The following is a 14,544-nucleotide window of genomic DNA, read 5'->3' as shown; positions in this document are numbered from 1 at the left end:
AATGCAGATGTTTGAAATGTCATGAGATGGCTTTTCCACAGTGACTAAGACACACTGTGTGCTGCTGAGTAATGCTGGGAGGATAACAACTCAACGCATTTTTACAGAATGATTCCCTTGCACAAGTCTTCCCAGACTGTGTGCCGTCCTTGGCAGGGCAGGCAGACAAAGCAAGTTTGCTTCAAAAACCCAGATGGGCCAGAAAAGGGAGAAAATGACCCCAGGACATGTCCAGGACCTGGTTGCAGGTTTCCCCAGAAGCATCTGGCTTGGCCTGGTGGAAACAGAATGCAGCACTACATTGTGTACTTAGTTGTTTATGCCTGTCTGTCTGTCCGTCTGTCTGTCTGTATTATTTCATTTCCATACCGCCCAATAGCCAAAGCTCTCTGGACGGTTCTCAAAAATTAAAACCACAAAATGCAGCATAGTTTTTTGGGCAGTATAGAAATGAAATAAATAAAATAAAATAAATAAAACAATAGAAAATATTAAAGTTTAAAACCACAATAGTAGAGCACAAGAGAATAAAACCTAGCAACAATGCAGAGATTTAAAATACAGATTTAAAGCACCAGAGCTAAAAGGTTAGGAAGCTAGAATGCTAAAATAGTGGGAGAATAAAAAGGTCTTCACGTGGCGCCAGAAGGAGAACAATGTAGGCATCTGGCAAACCTCTCTAGGGAGCTCATTTCACAGCTAGGGTGCCACAGCAGAAAAGGCCCTCTTCCTGTTAGCCACCTGCCTAGCTTCCTTTGGCGGAGGCTCATGGAGAAGGACCCCTGAGGATGATCTTAGGGTCTGGACAGACACATTTGGGAGGAGGCGATCCTTCAGATAACCTGGCTCCAAGCCATTAAGGGCTTTGAATGTTAATACCAGCACTTTGAATCAGGCCTGGAAATGGACTGGCAGCCAGTGCAGCTGGAAAAGTACTGGCGTAATGTGATCTCATTGGCAAGTCGCTGTTAACAATCTTGCTGCCCTATTTAAAACATCCCCCCCCCTTTCTTCAGTGAGCCCAAGGCAGCTAACAACATAAATGAAAACAATTTCATATCAATAATTATGATAAGGCAGCCATAAAACACTAAAACAGCAGACAAAGAAAAAACAAACAAATGGCCATCAATAATAATTCACCCACAGCAATTAAATCCACTTGAAAAAGGAAGCAACTTTTATAGCCTCAGAGCCTTCCTAAAAGAGAAAGTTTGGACCATCCTCCAGCCATTGGAGGCAGGTGGGATGGGTCTCTTGTGGGAGAGAATTCCAGAGCCTGAGCACAGCCTAATGTTTGGAAGTTGTTTTAAATGTTCCAAATTTCCCTGTTTTTCACAATGCAAAAGCAAATATATCTGCAACATCAGCTAAGAATGATGCAAGACCCATTAAAAATGACTCTTACCTGTATTTCTGCTTCTTTGATTTTAGACTCCAATATCAGTTTAGTTGTTTGCTGATCTTTGCTCAGGTTCTGAAGTCTTTCATAGGTGACTTTGTGCTCAGCAGATAATCTGGCTAAACCGGCATCACACCTGTTCAGGAATAACAGGAATTATTGGGAACTGCATCTTAACGTTCTCTCTCTCTCTCTCTCTCTCTCTCTCTCTCTGACTTTCATTTCAAGCCCCCACCTCTCCAATATATTATCTCAAATGAATGTCATTCCCACAATTCATAAATTTATCACCCTTTCAAAAAAATTGGATTGTCTACCCCTGATTAAAGCTGGTGGAAGCACTTGAATGCTATCAAACTTGCAGCCTGAACCCACGTAGGAATTTACTCATAAGTAAGACAGTAGATTTGGGATGGGATTTGGGACAGACAAAATAAAGGAATTCTGCAATGGCCCATTGTTCATTTATGGAATCGCCACCATAACATGTGACAGGTCTTGGCTTTGGTGCCTTTAAAGGGGGATCAAACAAATCCAGAGGAGGAGGGGAGGTTGATTGTGGCAAGAAGCCACCAGGGCTGTAGGGCGCCTGCACGTTCAGAGATCATACATCACTGGATATCAGTTCCTGGGGAGCCCCAGCAGGGTTAGGGCGCGACTGAACTCAGGCGCTGCTTGTGGGCTTCCCAGAATCACCTGGTTGGCCAATATGGAAAACAGGGTACTGGACCAGTTGGACTTTGGGCTTGCTTCAGCAGAGTTCTTCTTACACTCTTAAAGCCCCTTGATGGCTGGGGCGTTTGACTTCCAAATAAGTGTGCTTCTGGTCGTAGATTGGCTGCGTGGCTGAAGATATGATACAACTCAGGAGCAAAGAAGAACGCCATACAGATACACGCTTCACGGGGAGCAAGGGGCCCTTGCCTCGGCACTGCGCTTGCTGTTCTAAGTGGTCCCTAATTTGTAGATTGGATGCAGCCTTGAGGACGGGGAGGGTTACAAATCTAAACCGCCTGAGTAAAATACAGCCATAGCCTGGCAAGCTACCCTTGAAAAGTCACAGGCCTTCTGAAACCCCAGGCAGAGCAATCTCATACTGTGGTGGTGAAGCCTCGCCGCAAACAGAGCACGTGCCAAGGAGAATCAGAGAATCATAGGGCTGGAAGGGGCCGACAAGACCATCGAGTCCACCCCCCTGCTCAATGCAGGGAGCCTGCTTCCCAGGCGGTCTCCCATCCAAGGACTCACCAAGGCTGACCCTGCTTAGCTTCCGAGATCAGGCACATCCAGCCCTTTGCTGGAGGAGATAGGGAAGAGGAGATGAGGAAGAGGATGGATGACTGGGGCAGGGGGAGAAATGGAAAAGAGAAATATCCATCTCCAATTAGCTGCTAGGGGGGCTGGCACCCAGGGAAGGGCAATATGTTGTGTGTATTAACATTTACCAGCTGTAATGCATGTCTGCTGGTCTTCAGTTGGGCTGGTGTCAGGGGCTGGCATTATTGGGTGCTTGCTGAGGGCTACACCACTGCAGGGGGGCCACTACTAACCCCCCAGAACCTCCTGGCTGCTCCTCCTCTTCTGGCTTCTTCACACCAGGCTTCTATCCTGCAATTGAGATGGCTCCTTCACAGAAGTTTGCGGGCTCTTTCCATAATGCAGCAATCATCCTGTACTAAATGCCCTTTGTTCCGTTTTTAAATAGATTGCAGATAATGAGCTATCAAATTACCCCGTTGTGTTCCTCTCGAGTTCCCTCCTTGAAAAGAGGAAAAGTGGCAAGAAGAGGAGTGAGATCAATGAAAGACAATGGAAGATTCAGATATGGGGGGGGAGAAGGAGGGGGAAGGGGTGGGGGGGGAAGGGGGTGAAAAAGGGAGTCGTCGTGATCCTGCATTTAAAACGGAAGCAGAAAGCCCCGTTTCAAAGGCAGGATGTGAGGCTGGCGTAGCGATGCCCTTTGTTTTCCTCCCAGAGCATGCAGGCAGTGACAAGAGCAAGGAGATGGAGCCGCCGCCCCCATCACCCCCGCCAGCTTTGCAGCTCCCTCCCCCGCCCCGCCTGCTGCGGGGGTGCCCGGGGAAGAGGGCAAGGGAACGGATGGGGGGAGCTCCATGGCAGAGCCCCTGCTTTGCACACAGAAGGTCCCAAGTTTGATCCCTGGTATCTCCAGGAAGGGCTAGAAAAGAATCCTACCGGAAGCCCTTGAGAGCCGCTACCAGTGAGCGCCAGCTGCACTGGGCTTGATGGACCGGATGACCTGGCTCACACGATCGCCACAGCCCACCGGGGCTTATTGAAGCCACCGCAGGTTGCGGTGCCTGCAGGCACCAAGTGGCCGATCTAAGCCCCTGCCGCGGCCTCTTGTGTGTCCAAAGCCGGCGAGGGTGGCTTGTTGGGATGGGTAGCAAACCACTCCACAACCCTGCAGCAGGCCGTGGGCTCTAGGTGGTTTGTTACCCACCTCAGCAAGCCAGCCTCGCTGGGTGCGGGCAACCCGAGAAGCTGCGCCTGGGAGAGCAATGTAAGCGTGGCCAGCATGTGCAGAGTGGCTAACAAGCCACCGCAGCTTATTAACCGCCCGCGTGTCGTGTGAACTGGCCCACTGTCTGACTTGGTTTAAGGCAACAGTGGTGAGGAGGTTGGGGGCTGGGGGCTGGCAAGGGCTTCCTGCCCAACCTCCCCCGCTCCCAGAGCAACCCTGCCTGCAGTTAAGACCGACTAACGCTGCTGGACGCTGCAGCACCCGCAGAATAGCCCAGCGTCTTCACCTGCAGTAGAACATGCTGCGCCTTAACAGAGTCGTAAGAATAACAGGTTTAGGAGTTAAGACTTTTTGGAAAGGTCTGAGTGATAGATACAGTATGTCTCCAAAATGACATCATCCACAGACGAGAAACTGACTTACGTTGGGTAAATCAGAGAAGGCGCAGCAGGCAGCCAAAGTCAGCAAAAACCAGTCCCCCAAACAACCTCGCCCTCCTCCAGTGTCATTTTCAATGGATTTCAGTCCCTTTAGGTCCCACTCCAGTTCCAACCTCAGGATGGAAAAACTGTTCCTTCCGGGCACCCTGACCATCCGTGCCTACTGCTCTCCGAGACCAATCCCCTTCCGGAGCCCACAGTCTCCATCTTGACTTTGTGCCTGCCTGCATTTTTCAGCACCAACAGAATGCCCTTCCCACAGACCCTCGTCTTATTCTGCCCGTCAGCATCTTCAAGAGACCTTTCCTAAGGGTGATGGAATCTTCCAGAAGGTTTTCTAAGGATTTTTCCCTTGCTAAAGACCAGTGCCGAAACATGGGAGACGGAATCCTCCAGAACAAACACTAAGAGTTTTTCCCTTGATAAAGACCAGTGTCAAGACGTGTTGTGAATTCGATGGGTGCAGCTGTTTCTTTTTTGATTTTGGTTTCCAGCCTCACAGCTGTTTTTTCTGGTCCCTACTGGTACTGCTGCCTTGTCTTGCAGGCCCCTTCCAACCCTACTATTCTGTGATTCATAAACCCACTCTCTTGCCCCACACCCTTCCCATAGGATTCATTTCCTCCCTGTTCCCCTGTCTCTTCTTCATTTTCAAAGAGCATCATCAGAAACAAGGGGGGCGTTTGTAATGCTGAGAAGCAGGCTGATCGCTTTCCCGAGGAGCAGCCCTGTTATCCTAGGTGGATCGGCTGTGTGCGTGCGTGTGTAGTCTTCAGGCTGTCACAGGACTCTTACTTTCGCTGGTCAATGTTGGTTTTACAAGCATTCAAATAAGGCATGGATGTGGTTGTACAACTTTAAAGCAGATGGGAAGATTGTGGTGATTTTGCTGGCATGTCTCAGCACCCCCCCCCCAAGATAAATAAAATACACGTCTGAACCCACACACCACTGTGGGCTAGCGGCATCCAAGATGTTAAGATTTCAGCTCCGGGAAATAATTTTTACCCACCCAAAAGGATTTTTCAGAAAGGCTAAATAATATTTATTTGGCACAGGTTCTCTTCAAATGAGGTCATATTTAAAATAATAGTGTAGCATTTAAGGGAACAAATGACACAGAGAATTGTCCTTTCCAGGAGATAAAAACTCTTATTAAATAGAAAGGGTCAAACGTACGTTCAAAATGTGACAAAGAAAACGTCTTCAAATGGGTTTTAAAAAATTAATCTAATTTTCTCAGAAGTGTACAATATAGTGGCCAGAAAATGGGAAGAGTTAGGCTGCCAGACACACTGAACAGGAAGCGAGTCCCACTGAAAGCAGCGGGTCCCGCTTCGGCGTAAACGACCGCGGGGCGCCGGAAGGTGCTTCAGCTGAGGTCAGACCATTGAGCCATCTAGCCCAGCACCGTCAACGCTGATGGGCAGCAACGGCTCCGCAGGGCTTCAGGCAGGATTTCCCCCGGCACTACCTAGGGATGCCGGGGACTGCACCTAGGGCCTTCTGCGTGCAAAGCAGGGGCTCACGACCCCTATGAGATTGTGCTGCACATCCCTACGGAAGGACCACAGTTCACTGGTAGAGGCCCTGCTTTGCACGCAGAAGGTCCCAGGTTCAATCCTCGACATCTCCAGGGAGGGCAGGAAAAAACTCCTGCCTGAAACCCTGTAGAGCCGCTGCTGCCAGTCAGTGCCAACAATGCTGGGCGAGACGGACAAGGGTCTAAGTAGGTATAAGGCAGCTCCTTGTGTTCCTAACTTGACCTGTTCCTACAATCAAACAAGAAGCTGCGTTTTATGCAAGCGCTTTTTAATTAATCCTGTCCCAATGTCCAGCTTAAACTTCCAAGGGAGGCCAGGTCGGTTTCCTCTCTGCTGTCCTTCTACTGGCAAGCAAATACCTTTTTATTCAAGCAGGGCTTTGGTATACAAGCAGGTTTGTTGGGTTGGATGCTGTTTTGATTCTGTCATTGGGGTTTTAACTGTGTTTTAATGCATTAGTTTTATTCTTGTCTTAGTCGAGCTTTATTTATTTTATTTTTATTTTTATTATTTATTATTAAATTTATTAATCGCCCATCTGGCTGGTCACCCAGCCACTCTGGGTGATGTACAACACACAATAAAAACAGTTTAAAACAATAAAATTCTACAATAAAAACATTTTCTAAAATACCCTAACCCACCCCAAATGCCTGCCTGAACAACCACATTTTTAATGCACGACGGAAGCTCATTAAAGAGGGGGCATGACGGAGTTCCCTAGGGAGGGAGTTCCCTAGGGAGGGAGTTCCACAGAAAAGGCCCTCTCCCTCGTCCCCACCAGTCTAGCTGTCCTGGCTGATGGGACAGAGAGAAGGCCATCCGAGGCTGATCTTGTTAAGCGGCCTGTCTGGTGCTGCTGGAGGCGCTCCTTAAGATAGGCTGGGCCGGAACCATATAGGGTTTTAAAGGTCAAAACCAACACCTTGAATTTGGCCCGGAAAACAACTGGTAACCAGTGCAACTCCTTCAGCACTGGAGTGATGAGATCTCGCCGGCGGCTGCCTTTAATCAGGCGAGCCGCCGCGTTCTGTACCAGCTGCAGTTTCCGAACCGTCTTCAAGGGTAACCCCACGTAGAGCGCATTACAGTAGTCTAAACGAGAGGAGACCAGGGCATGCACTACCGATGGGAGCAGATGGTCGGGAAGGAAGGGGCGCAGCCACCGTATCAGATGGAGTTGATACAGCGCTGTCCGGCTCACAGCTGACACCTGAGCCTCCATGGACAGCTGGGAGTCCAAAATGACCCCCAGGCTGCGGACCTGGTCTTTCAAGGGTAGCCGTACCCCATTCAACACCAGGTCAACATCCCCTAGCCTCCTCTTGTCTCCCACCAAAAGTACCTCGATCTTGTCAGGGTTCAGCTTCAGCTTATTCCTCCCCATCCAGCCACTCACCGTCTCCAGACATTTGGACAGGGATTCTACAGCCAACCTTGCTGAAGATTTAAACGAGAGGTAGAGCTGCGTGTCATCTGCATATTGATGACAACGCACCCCAAACCTCCTGATGATAGCCCCCAGCAGCTTCATATAGATGTTAAATAGCATCGGGGAGAGGATGGAACCCTGTGGCACCCCACAAGTGAGTGGCCACGGGTCTGAAACCTCCTCTCCCAGTGCTACCCTCTGGTACCTGCCGGAGAGGAAGGACCGGAACCACCGCAATACGGTGTCTCCAATGCCCAACCCCTCCAGGCGGTCCAGGAGGATACCGTGGTCAACGGTATCAAAAGCCGCCGAGAGGTCGAGGAGAACAAGGAAGGAGCATTCACCCCTATCCAGAGCCCTCCTCATATCATCTACCAAGGCGACCAAGGCCGTTTCTGTCCCATGCCCAGGCCTGAAGCCCGACTGAAATGGGTCTAGATAATCAGTTTCTTCCAAGTGTGCCTTCAACTGCATCGCCACCACCCGCTCAATCACCTTGCCCCAAAATGGCAGATTTGAGACTGGGCGAAAGTTGTTCAGAACCTGAGGATCCAAGGAGGGCTTCTTTAAGAGCGGTCTTATCACTGCCTCCTTGAGGGCTGATGGCATCACTCCCTCCTCAAGGGAGGCGTTCACCACCGCCTTGATCCCCTCACCCAGTCTCTCTCTGCAGCCCATAATGCGCCAAGATGGGCAAGGATCAAGTAAGCAGGTGGTCGGCCGTACAGATGAAAGCACCTTGTCCACTTCATCAGGAGGAAGAAGCTGGAACTGATCAGTAAGGTCCCATGGCAAGCGATGCTAGCGAGAAAAGGAGTCCAAGATGGGTGGGAGCTTTTAAAAAAGGAAATTCTCAAGGCACAATCACAAGCAATTCCAACAAGAAGAAAAGGTGGAAGACAACAGAAGAAGCCAATGTGGCTTCACAAAAAGCTTAGGGATGACCTGAAAACAAAAAAGGGCACATATAGGAAATGGAAAGAAGGCCAAGTAACAAAGGAAGAGGACAGGCAGATAGCAAAGAATTGCAGGGATGGCGTCAGGAAGGCTAAAGCTGAGAATGAGATGAGGTTAGCAAGGGATGTTAAAAACAACAAAAAGGCTTTCTTCAGCTACGTGCATAGTAAAAGGCAGAGGAAAGAAATGGTGGTTCAGCTATTAAATAAGGATGGCAAAATGATAACAGATGACAAAGAAAAGGCAGAGGTGCTCAATTCCTACTTTGGCTCAGTCTTCTCCCAAAAGAAGGTCTATGACCCCCCTGGCAAAGGCGAAGTACAGGCTGAAGGGGCAGGATTGCAGCTTGAGATCGACAGGCATATGGTCAAGGAACACCTCATTACTTTGAATGAGTTCAAATCTCCAGGGCCAGATGAACTGCATCCTAGAGTCATAAAGGAACTGGCAGAAGAACTCTCAGAACCGCTGTCTATTCTCTTTGAGAAATCATGGAGGACCGGGGAAGTGCCAGATGACTGGAGGAGGGCTAACGTTGTCCCTATCTTCAAAAAGGGTAAAAAGGAGGAACCTGGGAACTACAGACCAGTCAGTCTGACATCAATCCCTGGGAAAATTCTGGAGCAGATCATAAAGCAATCCATCTGGAAGCACCTTGACAACAATGCCGTGATTACTCGAAGCCAACATGGATTTGTCAAAAACAAGTCCTGCCAGACAAATCTGATCTCATTTTTTGATCAAGTAACCTCCCTTGTAGACCGTGGGAATGCTGTAGACATCATATACCTCGACTTCAGCAAAGCTTTCGACAAAGTGCCCCATGATATCCTGATGAGCAAACTAGCTCAAAGTGGGCGAGATGAGACAACGATCCGGTGGATCCACAGTTGGCTACAGAATCGGACTCAAAGAGTGCTTATCAATGGGACCTTCTCAAACTGGGGAGAGGTAACGAGTGGGGTACCGCAGGGCTCAGTCCTGGGCCCAGTGCTCTTCAACATTTTTATTAATGACTTGGAGGAGGAGGTGCAGGGAATGCTGATCAAATTTGCAGATGACACAAAATTGGGAGGGATAGCTAATACTTTGGAAGACAGAAACACAATTCAAAGTGATCTGGATAGACTGGAGCGCTGGGCAGAAAACAACAGAATGACATTTAATAGGGACAAATGCCAAGTTCTGCACCTAGGAAAAAGAAACCAAATGCACAGTTAGAAGATGGGGGATACGTGGCTCAACCACACTACAAGCGAGAAGGATCTTGGAATTGTTGTCAATCACAAGCTGAATATGAGCCAACAACGTGATGTGGCTGCAAAAAAGGCAAATGCTATTTTGGGCTGCATTCATAGAAGCATCGCTTCCAAATCCAGGGAAGTACTAGTTCCACTCTACTCAGCACTGGTTAGGCCTCATCTGGAGTACTGTGTCCAGTTCTGGGCACCACACTTTAAGAAGGATGCAGACAAACTGGAGAGGGTTCAGAGGAGGGCAACAAAGATGATCAGGGGACTGGAAAGAAAGCCCTATGAAGAGAGACTGAAAGAACTGGGCATGTTTAGCCTTGAGAAGAGAAGACTGAGGGGAGATATGATAGCACTCTTCAAGTACTTGAAAGGTTGTCACAGAGAAGAAGGCCAGGATCTCTTCTTGATCATCCCAGAGTGCAGGACACGGAATAATGGGCTCAAGTGACAGGAAGCCAGATTCCGGCTGAACATCAGGAAAAACGTCCTGACTGTTACAGCAATATGACAATGGAACCAATTACCTAGGGAGGTGGTGGGCTCTCCCACACTGGAGGCCTTTAAGATGAGGCTGGACAGCCATTTGTCAGGGATGCTCTGACTTGGATTCCTGCATTGAGCAGGGGGTTGGACTCGATGGCCTTGTGGGCCCCTTCCAGCCCTACTATTCTATGATTCTATGATTCTTTGTTGTTCAGTCGTTCAGTTGTGTCCGACTCTTCGTGACCCCATGGACCATAGCACGCCAGGCCTTACTGTCCTGCGCTCTCTCCCGGAGTGTGCTCAAGTTCATATTCATTGCATCCGTGATGCTATCTAGCCATCTCATCCTCTGCCGTCCCCTTCTCCTTTTGCCTTCAGTCTTTCCCAGCATCAGGGTCTTTTCCAGGGAGTTTTCTCTTCGCATTAGGTGGCCAAAATATTGGAGCTTCAGCTTCATTATCTGTCCTTCCAATGAGCGGTCAGGGTTGATTCTATGATCCCACAAAACCGGTTTGCCACAGGCCGCCTCTTGCTCACTAACTGTATCCACAGCGTGCGGAGTAACACTCCTAATCTGATCAATTTTATCTGCAAACTGCCTTGCCAAGGCCTCACAGGAGGCCTTAGAATGCTCCAGTGGTTCCGGAGCCACAGGACCGACCAGGCTCCGGACCACTTGGAACAGCCTCCTGGGGCAGCACTGCAGACACGATGGAGGCAGCATAATATTCCTTTTTTGCTGCCTTCACCGCCATGTGATAGGCTGAAGATACAGCTCTAGCCCGTGTAAATTGTACATTTATGATTGTAAGATGTCCTGAATGCCATTTTTCTTAACAGAAAGGTGCTACAAATAAAATAAATAAAATGTTGAGAAGAATGATTGGATTGCAGATCTTTCCAAGGTTCAGATTTATGGAGGAGAAGGCTATTGATGGCCACTCGTCCTGATGGCTTTGTGCTCCCTCCAGGATCAGAGGCGGGATGCCTACATATATCAGTTACTGGGGAACATGGGCGGGAGGGTGCTGCTGCGCTCATGTCCAGCTTGTGAGCTTCCCATTGGGGCAGCTGGTTGGCCACTGTGTGAACAGAATCCTGGACCAGATGGATCCTTGGTCTGATCCAGCATCAGGGCTCTTCTTATGTTTGTGCGCTTTTTAATAGCAGCAGCAGCAACAAAAGCAAACAGGAAGGGCTGGCTCATAGAGAATTGCTAGTACACAGTATAATCTCAAGAAATCAATACAAGTGTCTAAAATAAACTGCGCAATTATGGCCTGGCCTTGTCTTTCAGCTCACAGAGGGGCAAAGGGAGGGTTGCTTCTACTGTGTCGCTGAAAAGCTTTTTTTGTTGTTGCTGACAGTTCTAAGAAGTCGCTGCACAATGTGAAAAACCTCATGGTTTTATGACTTCTGCCAAAGCTCTGTGTGCGTGTGTGTGCACGCGCGGAGAAGCAACACGCCTTTGTACTCTGCAGTAGGATGGCACAGAAAAGATGTTTGACATAAAGGCAAGCCTTGGTTGGCCCTGGCAGCGTGGTGTTCTCGAACACTCTGTTCCACCATACCAGTGGGTGGCCAAGGAGATCGAGAATCTCTGGCACAGTTTAAATGGTTTTAAAAGGGGACCAGACACATTTATGGAGGATCAGCCCATCAGAGGCTACTGGGCATGATAGCTGGCTACTATTTGGAACCTCCATGTTCAGAGGAAATATAAACACTGAATAGCATTAGAGTGGGGGGCAGGGGGAGAAGTCAATTGCCTTCATGCCTGCAACTCAGGTATGACACACACTGATGTCAGGGCAGCCCCACTGCACAAGCAACAGTGGTGGCAGTATTTTTAGGGATGCCAATAAAGCAACACACAATCCAAGAGATGTATTTTAGCATCCTCTACAATGCTGCAAGCAGCAGCCTCAGGATTTTAGGAGGCCCTTGAGCAAGGTGACCTTACAACTCCCTTAACTTAGAATCATAGAGTTGGAAGGGACCTCAAAGGTCAGCTAGTCCAACCCCGATGATTCAGAAAATCCACTACTCCCTGGTGCAGAAAAGGTGGCCACCCATTCTCGGATTAAAAATCTCTAAAGAACGAGAGTCTACCACCTTTCAAGGCAGTTAGTTTCACTGTTGAACAACTTGTACCATTGGGACGTTCTTCCTAATGTCTACTTGAAACCCCCTTTCTTGTAATTTGAATCCACTGGTTTAGGTCCTGTCCTCTGGAGCTCCAGTGTCTATGTGACAGCCCTTCAACTATTTGCAGATGCTTATCCTATTTCCTCTTAGGGCTTTTCTACACGAGGCACTTCTCGTGCACTCACCATTCCTTACTCACGGTTGTTTAAATGTTCTTTAGACAACACTGTGATGCTCCAGTTTTGCTTCTGTGTCTAACCAGCATTTTCGGCAAGTATTTTAGAGCAGGGACAATGTGGCATTTAATTGTGAAATCGAAAAAAGTGTGATCTCCTCTTGTGTATTTGTGTTATTCTGCTATACTACAGTGCCACCTAGAGATTATGTAGTGGAAACCAGGGTCAGAGACTAGCAGCTTGAACCTGAAAAACAGAATCTTGGACACAAATTCTAGTGGAAGCTTTTTTGCCTCAACTGCAGCCCCACGACACAATAGAGACGTGTGTATCCACATGATGTGTGTGTTACTTTGTACACAGCTGCATCTCATGAGGATGCGTATTTGTGCAAATTGCCTTTTCTCCCTAAATAACTCGTAGTTTTAATTGCAATATGTGCCCGATGTAAGACAAAATTAACAAAGAATCCTCCCTGCAAAGGAGGTTATCTGAGTCACTCTCACGTTCAGTGGTGTTATATCACTGGGATTGGTGTTCCTTCACTGACTTAATTGATTTATGTTATAAACTGAGCAGAAATAACAATTGAGTCACAGGGCAACACAGAAAGAGAAAGAGAGAGGCTGAAATGGAAAAAGGAACGGTAACTATATACAGTCAGGGCCAGAAATATTGGAACAAAGATAACTGTTTTGGCAGTTGGCCTCTGTACACCACCACATTGAAGTTGAAAAGTAACACACCCAGATGGGAGCAGTCAGTACTTCCAGCTGTAATTCAAGGGGTTTGACAAAAGTGGGGCACTAACCATTCAGGAAGGACAGCCAGTGGCATACACCCCCCCATCATTGGGGGCTCATAAGTAATGGAATGAATGGCTGACAAGCAGCTGCATGGCCAGGTGTGGCCTGTTTCCTGGTACCCCATGACCAATCAAGCAGATAAAAGGCCTGGAGATGGTTCTGGGTGTTACATTTGCATTTGGTAGCTGTTCACTGGAACTCCCAACATGAGGTCCAAAGAGGTGTCCATGCGAGTGAAGGAGGCCATCATTAGGCCGAGGAAACAAAATAAACCCATCAGAGAGATAGCAAAAACAGTAGGAGTGGCCGACACAACAGTTTGGAACATCCTGAAAAAGAAGGAATTAACTGGCAAGCTCAGCAACAGCAAAAGGCCTGGAAGACCACGGAAGACAACTGAAGTGGATGACTGCAGAATTCTGCTCAAGGTGAAGAGGAACCCTTTCACAACATCTAGCCAGGTCAAGAACATTCTTGAGGAGGTCAGCATGTCATTGTCAACATCTACAGTCAAGAGACGGCTTTATGAATGTAAATATAGAGGCTTCACAACAAGGTGCAAACCACTGGTAACGCTCAAGAACAGAAAGGCCAGATTAGCCTTTGCCAGCAAACAACTAAAAAAGCCTGCCCAGTTCTGGAATAAGATTCTTTGGACTGATGAAACCAAGATTAACTTGTACCAGAATGATGGGAAGAGAAAAGTATGGAAAAGGAAAGGAACAGCTCATGATTCAAAGCATCCAAAGCATACCACATCCAAAGCATCCAAAGCATCCCACATCATCTATCAAACATGGTGGAGGCAGTGTGGTCAATATCGAAATCAGATTGATTATGTATTTTGCAGCCAAAGATGGAGAAGCTCTATACAGTTAGTAAAAACAAGACCTGGAGCTGACTGTGGCTCAGATCATGAGCTTCTTGTTGCAAAATTTCAGCTTAAATTGAAGAAGGTAGGGAAAACCACTAAACCATTCTGGTATGACCTAAATCATATCCCTTATGAATATACAGTGGAGGTGAGGAATAGATTTAAGGGATTAGACCTCATAGACAGAGTGCCGGAGGAACTATGGATGGAGGTCCGTAACATTGTTCAGGAGGCAGCAACGAAATCCATCCCAAAGAAAAAGAAATGCAAGAAAGGCTGTCTGATGAGGCTTTACAAGTAGCTGAGGAAAAAAGGGAAGCAAAAAGCAAGGGAGGAAGGGGAAGATATATCCAACTGAATGCAGAGTTCCAGAGAATAGCAAGGAGAGACAAGAAGGCCTTCTTAAATGAACAATGCAAGGAAATCGAGGAAAACAACAGAATGGGAAAGACTAGAGATCTCTTCAAGAAAATTGGAGATCTCAAGGGAACGTTTTGTGCAAAGACGGGCATGATAAAGGACAAAGAAGGTAGGGACCTAAAGG

General features: G+C 47.9%; 1 protein-coding gene across 1 annotated transcript in view; it reads right to left on the bottom strand.

Annotated features, from left to right (window-relative positions):
* The window catches only part of FAM81A (family with sequence similarity 81 member A), a 37,533-nt gene that overhangs the window by 10,616 nt on the left and 12,373 nt on the right, over nt 1-14,544 (bottom strand). The window contains exon 4 of the mRNA XM_084816646.1: nt 1,409-1,538. Coding sequence (XP_084672772.1) covers nt 1,409-1,538 — 130 coding nt within the window. The remainder of the gene's footprint in view (nt 1-1,408; nt 1,539-14,544) is intronic.

This window comes from Heloderma suspectum, chromosome 11, assembly GCF_057233095.1.
Source record: "Heloderma suspectum isolate Gila_16-S chromosome 11, 16-S_ref, whole genome shotgun sequence".
Lineage (NCBI taxonomy): Eukaryota > Metazoa > Chordata > Lepidosauria > Squamata > Helodermatidae > Heloderma > Heloderma suspectum.
Note: the sequence above shows the minus strand (reverse complement) of the source record. Positions and strands in the feature narration are given on the sequence as shown.